Source organism: Chrysochloris asiatica, unplaced genomic scaffold (genome assembly GCF_000296735.1).
Source record: "Chrysochloris asiatica unplaced genomic scaffold, ChrAsi1.0 scaffold00001, whole genome shotgun sequence".
Lineage (NCBI taxonomy): Eukaryota > Metazoa > Chordata > Mammalia > Afrosoricida > Chrysochloridae > Chrysochloris > Chrysochloris asiatica.
Window position 1 is genome coordinate 41,060,854 of NW_006408519.1, and position 17,482 is coordinate 41,078,335.

Consider the following 17,482-nt stretch of genomic DNA (forward strand, 5'->3'; position numbering starts at 1 on the left):
GTGTTCTCTTGACTGTGTGAATTTGCAGTGGACTCACAACCAAGTCTTCATCACAACTGCCTTTACTCCTTGCGTGTGCAGCTTTAAAATCATGGAAAAGGCTTCCTAAGTCTTTGTCTGCAGCAACCCCCAAACCCACTGCTGTCCAGTCAATTCCAACTCATAGCGACTCTAGGGCAGAGTGGAGCTGCTCCAAGACTGTTCCAAGACTACATCTTAACCAGAACGGACAATCTCGTGTTTCTCCTGTGGAGCAGTTGGTGGCTTTGAACTGCCAAACTTGACCCCATCTCGACTTACAGAGACCCTGAATAGGGTTTCTGAGGTGGTCAGTTTTTACGGGAGCAGAAAGCCTCAGCTTACTCTCAAGGAACAGCTGATGGTTTGGACTGCTGATGTTGCAACCAGGGCTCCTTAAGCTAACGTAAGACTCAAATAAACCATGTTCACCTGTTCAGACATCTCTACTAATTTCACTTGAAGAGTGGGGAATGGATCCCCTGTACAACCTGCTGCTGGCCTGCAGGTAGTCTATGGACTACCTCATGAGTGAGTGGTGAAGATTAGCGTATGAATTCCTCTGTATTTCTAACACAGTTTCTGCATACATTACTTATAGCCAACCCTTTGACATTGATCGGTATGGCTGATATTTCTGTTTCACAGTGGCAGCGTTCAGAATTGAGAGACTCGAGTGACTGACTTAAATTTGTTCTCAGCCATTATGTGCATTTGAACCCAGGTCTTCTGACTTCAAACACTGTGCTCTTTTTCGTGCATTGCTTTGTTATCTACAAAGAACGTGGAAATATACCATTATTGGCTCAAATTCACAGAAAGAGCACACTTTACTTATTTTTGACAGTGAATACAACAGCAAACGAATGTGGGAATTCCTAAACGACATAATGCAGTGATTCCTATGGTTAACAAGTCATATGATCGAGAAGTAGTTTTTAAAATATCTTATTCAAATTCTAAGGGAGCACTGTGGTTCCATATGATAAGCACTGGACTGTGAACCACAAACAAGGTCCACAGTGTGAGCCTGGCAGGAGAAAGACAGTGTGAGCCCGGCAGGAGAAAGACAAGGCTTTGTGCTCCCGCAAAGACTTACAGCCTCTGAAAGAGTCCCTAAGAGTTGTAACTGACTCTCGATGGCACTTGATAACAATTCAGATTCTTAAAGATGTAGTAGTTGGTTCTCTTTTCATTTTCTCTTTTTGGGATGGAGGTAGAAAGGAAATGGGATGGGACTTACCCTTGGTGCTTGCCAGCATATCTTCTTGCATTATTTTTTAGCACTTGGCCTGTGCTGAGGATAGCCCGCTTGTGTGCTCTTGGGTTGTGTTTGCTCTTGTTGTCCCCACCTGTTGATTGCTTTCAGTGTTTTTCATTGAGAGCAGTTTCCTTCCTTAACAAACAGTCCAGTCTCAGTTTCACTGTAAATGCTGTCAGCTACCCAGATTGCACCCTGTACCTTAGGCTGCTCTTTGCCATTCTTGTAAGCTTTGAGTTCAGGGCCTTTGTTTCTTTGGGCTGGGAGTGCCCCATTTCTCCCTTCACTCTGCCTTTTCCTAGCTCAAGTCCAGATAGCCTTCGGGGTTCCACCTTTTCTTGAAAGCCTGTCCTGTGTTCTTGTCAGTCAAGATTAGCTTTGTTTATTTGTTTCCCAGTAATAGTTTGTTCATTCTTCTAGCACTTTTCCTTTCACATTGTCTTGAGGTTACTTTTGTTTGCTGTGAATTCCTATGGGTAGAACCAGTTTTGTTGTTTTAAATCAGCTGTTGTTGATGAACGTGGTTCCTGGCATATGTAGCAGGGTACTTATTAGAAATTTGATGAATGAACGTGCTAAGTTCTGTCGTGTTTTTGGTTTATTTCAGTCATGGGAGGTGAGGGGGGAGACACCTTGATTTTATTTGTTTTAATGGCTTATTATCTTCACCGTGTACTTTCAAAACTAAGCAGCCATCACCCTATGTAAGGGAACTTAAAAAGTTCATGAACACATTCCATTATCTTGTATTTCCATTTTTCCATCAACTCTTTGACTCTCCCTCTTACTGCTTAGTGGCCTGTCTGTTATTGTGCCCATGAATTAAATGACTTTAATGTGAAACTATTTTTAGTTGTTGTAACTAGGGATTTACGGTCTTCCACGTGTCGGGGCAGTTTGACAGTCCTCATTGGCCTCAGTGGAAGAGTTCCTTTAGAGAGATAGTTAGAATTTGTTTCAGCACTCCATTATGCCTGCCTCTGATTTAACAGCCAGTTAAAAACAAAAGCTGTGAAAATTATGTATCAACTAACCGAAAAAATGAACACAGAAGAAATAAGTTATCAGCATGCCAGAGAAAAGCAGCTCACCTGGGCCCAGCAATGCATCTGGGGCTGGACCTTGGCCAAATCAAGTAGCTTTTGGTGTGGCTTCATTAATAATATGAGACTGTTGTGATAAATCAGCACCCACACTTTAACAACTAGAAAAGACTAAAACTATACCTTGATTTCCACAAATGTAACCCAATTTTCAATGGTACATTCTTCCTTAAAAAGAGTAATCATTCACCCAGTGGGGTGTATATCCTTCTTAACCTCTGTAGAATTGCGGTATAATCAATGTTTCTTTCCTTTTGCCGTTAGTTGTATTCTGGAAAAGAAACACAATTCAGCATTGAAGCCCAACATTCTATGTCAGAATGTCATGTAGTATTCCATATATGTGACAGGCTGCTTCTGTGTTATTTCATCCTTACTAAAATCTACCATAAGAACATTTGTTATTGAGTATTTTTTTATTTTATGGAAGTTTGTGTAACCCATGAACCCATTAGATTATTAAATTTGATAATCTAGGTTGATGATCCATCTCATAAACAAATTTAATTCGAGTTTTATGTTTGTGTGTGTGAACATAGTTTTGAAAATGTTTATGCTTTTTTTCATTGGTGTAATTGCATCTTGATTCATTTTTAACACTTCACATGTTTTGTGTGTTTCCTTTGGAGGACTGGATAGCTTTAGTCAAAGCAGCTGCTGCAGCTGCCGCCAAGAATAAAACGGGGACTAAACCTCGAACCAGCGCGAACAGCAATAAGGAAAAAGAGGAAAGAAAGTGGGTGAAAGTACCTTCCAAGAAGGAAGAAAACCCGGCTTCTACTGCCACCCCAGAGATGGAGAAGCAGGGAGATCTGCCCACCTCTAGTGAAACCTTTGGTACAAAACATTCTTTTACTCCTGGCCTTGTGACAGTGGGAGATTCACCTAGTGAATAAGTTGATCCCTTGGCTACTTGTTTTTATGTATGTGTAATTGAATTACTAGGATGGTCCCCACCAGCCCAAGATGAGGGTTAGCCTGTGGAACATCTGAAGGTGGATGTTCTCATGAGGATGATAAAATTGAATGCCCTCAATGTTCTGGAATAGAAACACATTGAGATTTTGATGTGAACCGCGTAGTAGTAGGTTTTTGTTTGCTTATTGTTTTATGTTTTTTATTTTTATTTTATTTTTTAAATGCCTGTCTGTCTTTTCAGTAGATAATATGGAAAAGACAGCAAGTCACTATCCTCCTGATTTTCTTTCCTGAACAATAACTTCCGAGTAACCTTGGTTTCTAGTTATGAATCTGGATATTAGATGAGTGTTTTTCAGATTTCTATGCCACACACTAGATTTAAAAAATACTGTTCAAAGCATTTTTACTATTTTTCTACTTATAGAAAAAGTTTTATGTGCCTTAATTTTGGATTCTAGATAAACTCTGATATATGTATTCTATTAAAAGTAGGACTTCATGTAGAGAACGTTCCAAAGATGGTCTTTCCACAGCCAGAGAGCACATTGTCCCACAAGAGGAAAACTAATCAAGGCAACTCATTTCAGGCCAAGAGAGCTCGACTTAACAAGATCACTGGTAAACTACAATGATTCCTTTCGTGGGGCCAGGGGTGGAGGGTTTTATGCTAAAGTTATTTCCTTTTAATAAAGTAAAATGCATCTCTGTGTTCAGAGTAATAAACTGGTGGACAGGAAAGACGTTTCCTTTATGGCTCTCTAAGGGCCCTCCTTTCAGCTCTGTGCATTGTTTTGTTGTGGGAAAATGCAGATAATGCTACCTTTCTCCTATCTGCAGGGATGCTGGGGGCTTGGGTCAGTCAAATGTTAGAAATCCCATCATTTTCACATCACTTTGGTGGTAGGAGTTGTTTCTATGGAAGTAAATTAATTTCTTTTGTGTAGCTACTGTGACATAATTCCTGAACTTATTATTGATCAGTATCCGTTAAGGATGACACCATATCCTCACATGGTTAGAAAGAGGACTATCTGCATTAACTAACCATCAGGTTGGCCTCATTATTTGGGCTATTTCTCTCTGTTTTCATATAATTCTGGAAGTAGCTGTGTTAGTGTGATGGAAAACAATGGAATCCCGAATGTGGTTAATGTCATAGAAGAAGCTCTAGAATTGGACCAAACATACAGGGCCAGCGGCCTCCAAGGGCTATTCAGCTCAATGACTCAAATCTCTAAAACAAACTGTGAACATATTTTGTTTTTCTGAGCATATGCTAAAAGAAGAGTTACAGTACTTTAATGATTTAGCCATATGAAGTTCTTACATGACTAAATGGTTTTTAACCATCTTTGGCCCTAATAAACATCTATGAACCGTTGTTGGCATTTATTTCAATAATTTGAAGAGGCTTGGTTTCATTGTCAGGCCCAGGAATACATAAGAACATTTGAGACATTTTCTTACAGTTGAGAGCCCACTTCCAGATCAGTGTGCAGCTGGGGGTTCGTGAGAATTCCTGTTTTACTGAAAAACTGATCCGTGACTGCAGTTAGTTTCAACACACGACAATATGCCTTCACTTCCCATTAGTTTGTCTCCTTTCCACACCTTCCTTTCTTAAAGGATATATTTTGGCAGCTGGACAGGGACTGTTCTAAGTTGATTTACCCATTCCACCTTTCCTTAGAAACAATGTTATCCTATTAATTGTTACCATGGCAACTTGAGACTTGGGTTTTGCCTTAGCGCCTGGGGCCCTGTGCTCCATGCTGCCAGCGTGTGGACTGGAGTTCTACTTCCTGTGACACTGAGGGACGACGGAGGGGATGTGGTGCATGACAGCTGCTGGCTCTCTGCCTCAAGCACCACAGCTCACTCACTTGTAGTCAGTACCCTCTTACACACGCCTGACTTGGAAGTTCCAGTTTAATGTTAAAGAAATACAGACCCAAACAACGGTGTTCCCAAGGATGCATTGTCTCTGTGTGGCCTGGCCTGAAAAGACAGCAGCAAGAGAAAAAGCACCAGCTTACCACGTGCCTCCAGGAGGTTCCAGTACTGATGGCTTCTGTGGAGGGGGCTGTCTTCACTCTCTCCTGTGAGGCTCAGATGAACAAGTGATAGGTGGCCAGCAGCAGAAAGCGTAAGATTTCACAGATGCCATACCAGTGCCGCCCTTGCCCTTTCTTTCCCGGAGGATGTCTGTGTGTGGTCATCTTATAACCAACTGCCCACCTGTCTTGTAGCTGTTGTCAGGTGCTTTTGGATGGTTGAAACTTGGACTTGATGCTGAATCTTCCATTTATTGTAATCTATGAAAAAAAAAAAAATTGAGAGCTAATGGCGTGATTTTGTTGTGGCATCCTGGTATGTTTTCAATAGACAACTCCTAGAACTGAAGCACCACTTGATGTGCTAAGTCATAAATATTCTGTCTTCCTGTCCCTTCCCACAGCGCACCCCGCTCCCTTTCCCAGAGAGACACTAAAACGGATGCTTATATAGAGGATGCCGCAGCATGGCTTTTCTTGCACTGTCCAAATACATAGACATCAAAAATGTTTTTGCAGTATATATACATATGTTCATCTAGGGTCTTTTATTATTATGATGTCATATACCTTGTTGACAGTTGTGTTATGTGCTTTTTTGTTGCATATAGTTCTATAATAATCACTTTGATGCAGAAAATCAGGTGGTCTTACTTTGGGGGAAAGTTGCACGCAGGCTAAATTCCAATTGGTTTTCGAGTACAAACTGTGAGGTTGAGAGAGCAGCCATAGGACTGGGTCAGCGGCATGGCTCTAGGACTTCCTAGAAGGTCGGCCCACTTCAGTGTGTTTGTGCCTCAAAAGAAATATGAAAATAATTTTTTTTAAAGCCTTGAGGTTTAAATGACCAATAATACATTATTGATAATAATTGGTAATATTACCGAGACTGATAGTGCATTTTAGTGAGAAGATTGTGTTTAGAAATCCCTCAGTGAAAAGTGGGCCGAGAATTGAACCATTTTGCTCACCTTTGCTGTATACCCAGGGATCTCTGGCCTTGTTTCTTTTTATTCCTAGGGCAGGGACAGGCCAATTGTATATATTTTATAGCTAAGCAAAGTGTTACAAATGTGTGGATTTGTTGGCAGGTGGGATTCTGGAGTATTTTATATTCTGCTTCTACCTGATGTTTAGTTTCTTGAAAATGCACTATGCATTCTGGTAAGATAATTACATAGTGTAGGAGTCTTCGTGTGTGGTGTGTAGGGTAAGCATGGACCGCAAGGTCAGTTTTAACCTCGAGATCGGTGGTTCAGACTCACCAGCTGCGTCTCAGAAACGCTATACAGGGTCGCTGTCAGTTGGGCCTGACTCAGTGACACTTAACAACAACATAGATAGTCTCTTGTGAAGTTAGTTAGAGGTTGGTAAGTACTTGCATAGAATTACAGTGCATTTTATTTACGTCTATTTCATTTTGTGAGGCTAGTGTATGCCCCACTGATGGTTAGCAGGTGAAGGTAAACTGTTGGCAGGGGCCCCCAGAGCCCTCTCTTCCTGCACACAATTCATTATTGTCATTTTCATTCCATAACTCTTGGTTTTCTTGGTGTGCATTTTATTGATCATGTTTGGGACTTTTGAGTTTTCTAGGTACCAAGGACTATATCATCTAGTAAAAGTTTTCAGTCATTTTCATTTAATGCGTCCTTACTTTGTATGAACACATTACAAAAAGGTGTTACTTTTTTCATTCACAAATGGGAATTATTGTGAATGAATTGAATCTATGCTGTCCTACTGTAGCTGTGCAAAGTCTTGCTCTGTTATTTGGGTTCTGTTGAAACTTGGAGTACCTTATTTTTAATTTTGTAGTTTGCGATTTCACCTTTCGATGAATATTTTTAACAGTTTCTGCCACCTGTAAGTACGTAAGAAAACAAAGGCAAAACTAGGAATAGTTATTTAACAGGTTGAATAATAAATATTTCTCCCATTTGAATAGGTCTTGGAAACAGAAAAAATCCCCAAAGTCATGAAGTCAGTTCCTGCTTAAAGCAACCCTATAGGAGCTCCATAGGGGCAGCAAAGGAAGAACGTGATTCCCTAAGCATTGTTCTCTGTATTTAAGTAGTTCATTGACTCTCATCAATAGCCATCAGAGAAAACGCTAATGAATTTGATTTGAAATGTTACATGCTACATCTTTCTGAGGCATCTAAAAATATGTTCAGAATTTATATTAGTATTAGGAACGGAATTATGGTTTGTAAAATTATTTATATGCAGTAGGTTTTTGTCCCATTTAAATCTACACTTGATATTGTATGAAACTGGAACAAACATTGTAGATTGTAATCTTGAAATGGTGCGAATACTGGTTTGCATCCTAATCCTTTGTGTATCTCATTCAGTGTTCTACGTGCAATGTTTCCTATTTTAAGTGATAATGTCGAGTGCTAGGTATATGACTCCAATTAAGGAAAGATGCCTTTTGCCTAATTGAACATTTGGTTCTAGTAGAGTATAATTATAATGCTTGAGTTGCTTCCTAGATCCCTTTCTGGAAGTTAATTTGAAAAGGTCAGGAGATGTTACCATTTCCATTTTCATAAGTGAAGTGTCCTTTTGGGTACCTTTGGGTCCTTGGAGCTGTTCTGTGACAGCTTCGTCATAAGTGCTGAGTGATGGCGACGGGCCACTGTCAGGATTGCTGCTTGTTAGACATGCTTCCTGTGAAGCAGGGGTTTTCTTGGGCCAACTTTAAAACGATGCACAAAAAATTCTTTTTTTGGTGGTCTTTCCTGTGCAGGGTGGGCATAGTAACAACTGAAATATCTGCAATGAAGGTACCTGATAGGCTTAGCAAAGAACCTTAACTAAGCCAGTGCTGTGCGTTCAAACCAACTGGATGACACTTAACAGCAACAACAAAATGCATATGTTCTAGGAAGAACTGACTCACCACCACCCCCACTCCCCAGACCCCCCGGCCCTCATGAAATAGATCCATCAGAGTTTTGGGAACTCTTGTAAAAAGTTAAGATACAATTGAGCATTTAAAATTTCTTTTAGAAAAACCACATAAAGTGGATTGATGTTAAAGGATAAAGGATGAAATGGAACATTAGGAACTTTTTGAGCTAGAAATAAAACAACAGCAAAATACATTGTAATTTACATTGTAGATGTTGGGAAGGCTTTCTCATATGGTAATAATATTCTATAATTCAATTTACTTATATACACAGATTCTGTGTTAGCAGTCTCTAAGCACTCCTGGACTTGAAGGCACAGACATTTTCTTTGTAACTGAATAATTTCTTGAAGGGTATCTTTAAGAATTAAGATTTTTTTCAGGCAAAATTATATAAACAACACTCAAGTTCTCAATCCTCATGAGACCCTTGACGCCTTATGAGAGGAGTTTTACATTTCTGGTCAGTGAATCCTTCTGACCTATTTATTTCTTCTATGTTAAAGTCTATGGGAGATTTCAACCGCTAAATTTTTTGAGAAGTAAATTAGGGTAAAAGTCATTCCTTTTTCTAATAAGCAATTTCTGTACAATTTTCCTCAAGGTTTGTTGGCATCCAAAGCTGTTGGGGTGGATGGTGCTGAAAACAAGGAAGACCACAATGAAACGGCTCCAATGCTGGAGCAGGTATGAAACGGTAGCATTTGATTGTTTTCAAGGTTCCCACTGGAATGGGCCTGGAACTAGAGTATCCACCTCATTATAGCTATGGGGATGGGAAACACATTGATTGAGGATCTGTTTTTAACTCTACCTTCTCCAAGGTATACAGAAAAACTACAGGCTTCCTGAGCTTTTGTTTTCAATAGACTGCCATTCGAGCCTTTGTCTCCAATATTTGAAGGCCTGGAGACAGACCCCCCCCAGGGTATAAGCTTCCAGCCGGATTACCTGGAACTAGCTTACAAAAAGACCCTTACACAAATCCTTTTCATTTGTGAGTTAAAACAGGGTTTTTGACATCTAATGCAGCTTCTTTTGGAAGAAGTTTCTTTTATATTGTAACAGTTGGTGTTAGACTGATTATGTGTTTTATGAATTGATCAATGAGCCATACATTTTTGCTAGGATGTATATTTTAATAAGTACACAAAAGAGAGTTTTAAAACTTTAATTAACAGGTCTGTCTTTAAACCACCTAAGAGAGGAATTTAAAAGTGAAGGTTGCAGTTGCTAGATTGCGCCTTGGCTACCCTCTGAGTCCCCCCCTTCCTGTACATATGGAACTGTGCATGCTTCCCAGTCTCTAAGGGCTTAACTTCTTAGGCACGGTGAGACGCTTAGAACAAGTAATAGCCATAAACTGGATCTCCTGGGTTCTCCTGGTTTAAAAGCTGAGCCTTAATGTAGTTTGAACATATCCTTTTTTATTGTACTTTTCTTTATTAGTAGCCTAATAAAGAAGACTTTAAAATGAGTATCTTTTGCTCTAGTCTCTATATACATTTTACAAAAACCATCCAAATTTAATTGATATTGTATTGAGTTTTTCAGGGTTATTATAGGCCTGATTCAATAACAGTGCATTGTTTGGGTGCCTCCACTAATGTTGTATTAAATCAGTGGTATTTTAAATTGATTAACATGTCAACAGATCATACTTTCTGATTTTCTGTCATCATCGAACGGTTAAGTCTTTGCCGTTATTGTCAGTATACCTACCAAATTTTAAATGACTTTTTTAACTGTGTATTGCTACATTTAACGTCCCAGATACAATATTTTGTATTTTCATCACTGTTTTCACCATGGTATTCTCAAAATGCAATAAATCAGGGACTTGGGTAATAAAATGTTTCTGGAAAATTCACTACAATGTCAATCTTTCATTATGCACCATCCTGCTGAGGTGAATGTGATTGTAAAAATTACTTATGACGTCTCCAGCTGATGTGGAGGGCAGTGCCCAATTCAGAGAGAAATACAAAAGGCAACATTTTGAAATTGCATTAAAAAAAGAAAACTGAATAACTCGGCTGTTCCATTTGCATAATTAAATTTTTTTTGAGTGTCCTTACCAGTTTTCTAACAGAGAGACCAATAATCATTATTGAAACTTTATAAATTAGGTTAATTTTTTAAGGAACAGTGTGCTTTTCCCATCATTTTTGACTTAACTATTCAGGTTGATTTTAGTGTGGAAATGTTTTGTAATTAAACTTCTAATTTTGGGGCTAATTGGTAGCCCTCACTCAAATTTAAAAGCCGAGTTACAAAGCTCTTAATTGAATCCCCACTGGGATCAACCATGACCTAACCCCAAGGTCAAGATCCTGCTTGTCATTTGGCCCCTTGTGCAGTGAGTAGGAATGTCCCTCGTGGCTGACAGAACTGATCACAGGCCGATAGCCACAGCTTTCTCTTCTAGTAGAGTCATCTGATTTATAGTTTTAAACTCTGTGGTCTTGAAGCCCCAGTCTCAGATTATTAATTATAGATTATTGATTATTGTATTAGGGATATGTCATGTTATATTTACTATTGCATAACACTTACATTCGTTGCATAATAATTCAGTAAGGTTTTTAAGCTGTTAATTTGTCCTTGTTTAGAAGTTAAGCACCTTATCAAGATATTAATTTAAGTTTTAAAATCTTGTTTTATAACTTTGTAACTCAAGAGTACTGGATGCTGTAGTGATGTCTTTCACGTATGTGAAGATGAACAATAAAATTGTTTCTTTACAAGTAATGGCTCTAATCACTTTTCTGGCAACACCTTTTCTGATAAGCTCAGGAGTACTTCCTATTTCTGGAGTGCCTTTTCAGACCCCTAACCTGCACTTGCACACAGTGTAAATGAGAAAAGCTCACACTAGAAACCGTGGCAGCTGAAAGAATGGGGCACTTGACACCAGACCTGTATGTGGGATCCCAACATGCCATCTGTGGAGCAAAGGCGCCCTACTCAATTCCAAATATGGCCCTTTTTTCCTCCAAAATTAGAGCACCTTGTATTTTAGTGGGAACCGAAAGTCATTTGGTCCCCAGATGAGGGTCTTTATGTTCTCCTGCAGACTGCCAACTTGCTGTGTGCCCCTCACAAAAGACAAGGCACTGGCGAGGCTCCCTGAGAACAAGTCTGTTGTTCCGAGTGCTAACAATTGGGCTCTCTTGTGTAGAGACCTGTCTTAGATCCATAAACAAAAATGTATCTCCTCTAGTTCACTCTCAGGTACCTACCTCAGAAGGAGAACAAACTAGACATTCTAGCACCGTAGATTGCAAATCATCCAATGATGGCTCTTCTCCGTTACCTTTGAAAGTACACACAGTCACACATATGTTATGTTTAGGACATTTTACTGCCAAATAAATAAGAGTATTCTTTATATGGAAGAACTGACAAAGTTCTAATTTTTTTTTTAAATATCAGTTGGCAGGAGGAAGGTAAAAAAACTCTCATCTAAGAATGCGACGTATTTTGTTTTTAAATCCAATGTTTTAAACTTACACTTTATCTCTTTGGTTTTTTTTTTTGTTGTTGTTGTTTGTTTTGTATTGTTTTTCAGTCTTTTAACTCTGTACTGCTGGTGGCTATGGTTTCCTGATGCAATTTGCTTATGAAACTTGGGCTTTCAGCACTAAACTGAGTTAAAGATAATGTTTTGTTAATTTGGTCATTGTTTTTCTGTTGAGATCTTTCTTTAAAGGGAAGCTGTTACTTAGCCCTCAACATTCACTTGTTTGATAAAGCAAATTGTCTTATAAGAACATATCTGAAATTCAGAGCTTAAATGTATTCCTCTAGCATTCTAATACATGAAATGCTGTTTATTTACCTAATTATGATGAATGTTGTTGGCAATGATGGCACCAGAAGGGGTATATTTAAATTTAATGTAGAAATCTTCAGAAAGGTAGCAGTTTATATCCTGAGACTGTTATGAGTAACGTGTTGAAAAATGTTTCCGTCTGCAAGTTAACAGGGTCCCTTTAAAGACAGCTTATTCAACTTTTAGTTAATAATTTGTTGGGGTTCTTTTTGATTTTTCATTTGTAATAGAAATGTTATATGTTGCTTAACAATGTTTTTGGATACTAAAATTGCTTAACAATCAAAGTAGAATACAAGAACCAAAATGAAGAAACCAAAATAAAAATATCAATTTTTTATTATTTATTCAGGCGATTTCACCTAAACCTCAAAGTCAGAAAAAAAATGAAGCTGACATTAGCAGTTCTGCCAACACTCAGAAACCTGCACTGTTATCCTCAACTTTGTCTTCAGGAAAGGCTCGCAGCAAGAAATGCAAACATGAATCTGGAGATTCTTCTGGGTGTCTAAAGCCCCCTAGATCGCCACTTGCCCCAGAATTAATACCAGTCGAGGAGTTGACGCTTGTATCTCAGCTTCCTTCTTCAGTGATAAATAAAACTAGTGAGCACAGATTTTTAAAAAATAGTTCCTTATCCTGTAAGATACATTAGAAACAGTTTGCTTATAGTTTTGCTGTATTTTTATTCGGTTGCTTTTTACATACTCAAACTTCATTGGCTATTGTAGGGAGGGCTTGAACCTATTTCCTGGGCAAAACCATTTGTGTGTTTCTGACCGGTGCACTGTACGGAGACCATAGAGTTGGCTGAGAAGCCTTACCATTTAAGAATACAAATTCCACTCCAGTTGGACCCTCCTCGACAAATAAGCCAAACACGACGAGAGGCCTGATTCATTACAAAAAAGAAAAGGAGGAAAAAAAAGGCAAAGCAAACAAAAATAGCAACAACAGAAAGAAGATAAAAGAGGCCCATGGTGGATAACTTTCTCTACTTCCAAGACTATTCAGCGAGTAGATTTACTCAGGGTTTTCACTGGTGTGGACACGCTTTCTGCAATACAGTTTATTTGTCCTTATTCTAGGATATAGGCTAAACTCAAGTTTTCTTCTTATGAATGACAAAAGAAGGATCTTTCTTGATCATATTTAAAAGATGTTACTGTTCCAGGACTACTAATCTTTAGAGAGTTAACTTAGCCTTTTCAGTAGTCTTTCAACATGGGTGTGGAAATGGAAAACCCTGAATTTCTTATCCTACGTTAGCATTCTAAATTAGTTGTTATTAAGTGCCGTTGAGTCAGTTTTGACTCATAGCAACCTGTTTAGGGTTTCTGTGGAAGTGACTGGTGGGTATGAACCGCCCACTTTGTGGTTAGCAGTCTAGTGCTTATCCTACAGCAGTTCACTAGGACTGCATTCTAGGTTAGCAATGTGAGCAAACGTAGACCTGGAAAACCACTCAGTAGGATCTTTTATTCTTGACACAGCACGTGAATCAGTAACATGATTAGTAAATGAGTGTGACATAGTAACCATTACCAATGTTGACCTTGAGAAGACTTTTCCTAAACATTGACCACCTCTTGCATTCAGCTGCCATATTTTTTACCAAATCATAATTTAAAAATTTATCTTTTTTTTTTCTTTTTTTGATGGCTGGTGTTTGTTCTTTTTAACGAATAAGTAGAAGGAATTGCAAGAGAAAGCTTTCATTATTCCCTCATAACCTTCATTAGGTCATGTACCATGAGGTATTGTCATATTAGTAAGTACTTCAGTATCACATGGCATTGATAGACATTTTATTTGGAACTTTTCAAATATACTGAGACTATAACTACAGCGTTATAGCAATTGATTTTTATTCTTCCATTTTTTCCAATTACCACCATGTCTTTCATTTTCATTCTTATAGTTAAGCTTCTAAATGCTGAGAAGCATCAACCTTTTCAGACCTCTTAATCCCTTCTACATTAATGTGAATATGTTGTTGGCCTATGTAATCTAACTATAGTAAATAGTCAAATGCCAGAGAGAAAGAAGACCCCAACCATTAAAAAAAACTTGTTAACTAAGATTTTCAGATTTGTGTATTAGAGACATAAAGGTCTTAGACTACATTAGTTGTAAGAAACAATTCATGAGGGCAAAAACTGTCATTATTTCTTTTAAATCCTCATTATTTGCCCATAATAAGCATTTAAAGTTGTTTGCTTTCATTTTTTTTTTTTTAATGAATCAGGCCCAGAAATATGTTTATAGCAATCTGTTTAGGGGAACAGAGGGTGGGATACAATCGCATTCATTTTACTTTGGCAAGTAAAGCAAAGCAATGGATGTCAGTCAGATCGTTGTCACCTTTGCCCCTGTTTTTTTTTTTTTTTTTTTGTCTATATTTGTAATGTAGCAAAAGGGGTCTCTCTCTCTCTCTCTCTCTCTATGGTGGTGGTGGTTATGTGCTGTGGAGTCGGTTCCGACTCATAGCTACCCTGTACAGGGTTTCCAAGGCTGTAAATTTTTACGGGAGCAGAAAGCCTCATCTTTCTCCCGCAGAGCAGCTGGTAGTTTCAAACTGCTGACCTTGAGGTTAGCAGCCCGATTTGTAACCACTACGCTACCAGAGCTCCTTTTCTCTCTCTCTCTCTGTATATATATATATATATTTTGGTACAGAGGGTCTTTTTCCCTAAGGAAAAAGTGAGATTTATACAATGGTCTGCAATTCAAGAAGTAACTCTAGTCTGTCCCTGAAATGAATGTTCATCTTAGTTTCCTTTGGTCACAGTAGCTGTTAGAGTTGGGAATATTTTGATTAACCTTTGTATGTGAACGAGGGCACAGGTTTTGTCTTTGAACCTCTGGAACATTCCGTTCCTCGTGGCTGCCATAAAGCCCCAACAGAGGGCAGAATTTGAACCCTTATTCCCGCTTATCTCCTTAACTGTGATAATATGGTGGTGGTATGCATATGCTTCGTGAACATTGAAGATCTTTTTCTAGGTCCTCCACAGCCCGTGCATCCCCCTAGACCTTTCCAGTCTAGGGAGCGGAGAAGAAGGTCCCAGCGTTTAGCCACCTTACCCATGCCTGATGACTCTGTAGACAAGGGCTCTTCTCCCTCTGCAGCCACTGAGGGGAAAGTATTCTCCATCAGTTCTCAAAATCCACACGAGTCTGCAGTCTCAGAGGGTAATGTATATGTTGATTTCATATAGAACCACACACAAAAGAAGATAAACAATTAAGTGGCAATGCTGATTAGACTATGACGACATCTCCTTTTGCCTCCTCACACCTTTTGGAACTTTACAAGCACTTCATTGACACATACAACATGCCTATCGAATGCGGCCTTGTGTGAGGCCCTGTTTAACTTAAGTGCCACCTGAACCCACACTGCTGTGAGCTCAGCCAGTTTTACCCACACTAACATCATGCTGCATTCTCTTCTTTTGTGTAGTGCCCGATGTCACACACTTGTCACTCGAGAAGCTGGGACCTTGTCTCCCTCTTGATTTAAGTCGTGGCTCGGGAGTCACAGCACCAACCGTCCCAGATCCCTCTCACCAGCACGAATTCCCCAGGGCGCTAAAGGAGGGTGCACAGATGCTTACCTGTCCTCCTTTGCCAGCCGGCGCTGATGGAAGAGGAGTTCTGGCAGCATCAGGTAAACGAGTATTCCTGCTTACAGTGATAGGACACAGGCGTGGTGTAAGCATTGGGTTTGCATTCCCATATAAGGAGCTCTGCTGACAGTGGGTAAGCACAAGGCTGCTAAGCAAAATGTTGACGGTTTGAACCCAGCAGACAGACACTCCCGTGGAACAAAGATGTGGCCGTCTGTGGGGCAGTGTTTGTCTGTCTTACTGGGTCACTGTGAGGTGAGTCAGCAGTGACTTGAGGGGAGTGGATGAATCCCTTTCCCTAAATCCTTTTGTATGACACCTGTGGGAGAGAGTTCTCTGTGTACTTGGTGACCACTGTGCCATCATACTTCCTGCTGTGTTTCCTGTTGTGTCACTCATGTACAGGCAGTGCCCAGGGTAGGAACCTCTGAATCACAGACACATTTGCTCACACCCAGAGAGAACCAGCATCTGCTCAGAGCCATAGACTCTTCTTCACAGCCACCTTCAAACTCGCTGTGTGGGCAGCCTCTAAATCACGGAAGAGCCTTTGAGCGCTTCCCACACTAAGTAAGGCTAGATGAGAATTGTATGCACCTGTTCCGATGGACCTACAAATTCATCTTTTAAGCTTTTTATTGTGAGTTGGGTGAAGCTTTACAAAGCATATCAATTTTCCAGTCAACAACTCATACCCATTTTGTTTCATGTCATTGACTGCAGTCCTCACCATGCAACATCACTCTTCCCACTTCCTCTCTGTTTCCTGAGCCTTCTGAACTTGTCCTTGGGAAGACATTGAAGGACAAACGGACAGACCTCCTTCATGACTTGGGAAGTGCCTCCTGTACTTTCTTCTTGCTGTTTCATACTTGGGAATACTGACATGATCTTGCACGTGTCTTATTTTAAGCAATGAATGAATGCCCGGAAGATTTGCAGATTTTTAAAGATTTCTGATTGTTTCCCAAATCATTGTCATTTTGACTCTATCTCCCCTCCCCCCAACCCCAGTTTTTAACCTCTTAGGATAATTAATTTTTCTTTCCCGCCAGATTGTGGGATAGATTTTTTTTTCTGTGGCAGTTTTTATGCAGTTCTGTAACAATCTGGAATTTGTTACAGAATTTCCTGAGTAAATGGGAAATGTTACTAAACTTATAATAATGTCTGTCCATTGGGAAAATTAATTTCAGATGTGCATGTGTAAGTATCTCTTCCTTAGAAGTACATGCATATTCTAATAATAGTCAGAAGACTAAAAGTATAGGCCAGTATCCATAGGCATATAATAAACGGTTAGTCAGATTCTATGGCCTTGTGTTACAGAGTAATGATGATGCATGGAAACTGACACTCAGATTACCCTGCTAGGTGTGAGGCTGTAGGATTAGCATTGGGCTTCAAACCACAGGGACAACAGTTCAAACCCACCAGCTGTTCCTCACAAACCCTGTACAGGGTCACTATGAGTGGAACCAACTCAACAGCACTTAGCAACAATTAGGGTATACACGTAGACTTTTATTTTCCTAGGACCTCTAGCGTATTCTTGATAATGTGGTTCTTGTCATTTCTCAGAATATCCAAATGACTTGAATCCAGGGTTTGAAGTTGAGGAATAGGACCTAATTTATTTCTGAGACTCTATTTATTCTTGCTGGTTGGCAGTAAGTGATGGAATTTAGGTCCTATTCTAATTGGAGACTTTTGATTAGAACCTTGTATGCCTGATGCA

At 39.4% G+C, this 17,482-nt stretch overlaps 1 protein-coding gene across 2 annotated transcripts in view; it reads left to right on the forward strand.

The window, feature by feature from the left end:
• Positions 1–10,147, forward strand: part of PHF20L1 (PHD finger protein 20-like 1) — a 36,647-nt gene extending 26,500 nt beyond the window's left edge. Inside the window, exons 6-8 of one of the 2 annotated variants that reach the window (XM_006830713.1) lie at positions 3,012–3,219; positions 3,796–3,921; positions 8,882–9,281. In XM_006830713.1, the coding sequence (XP_006830776.1) occupies positions 3,012–3,219; positions 3,796–3,921; positions 8,882–8,970 (423 nt within the window). In that variant the 3' untranslated portion in view covers positions 8,971–9,281. Of the gene's footprint in view, positions 1–3,011; positions 3,220–3,795; positions 3,922–8,881 lie in introns of both variants that reach the window. The other variant, XM_006830714.1, reaches the window with a different exon arrangement.
• The last annotated feature ends 7,335 nt before the right edge of the window (positions 10,148–17,482 follow it).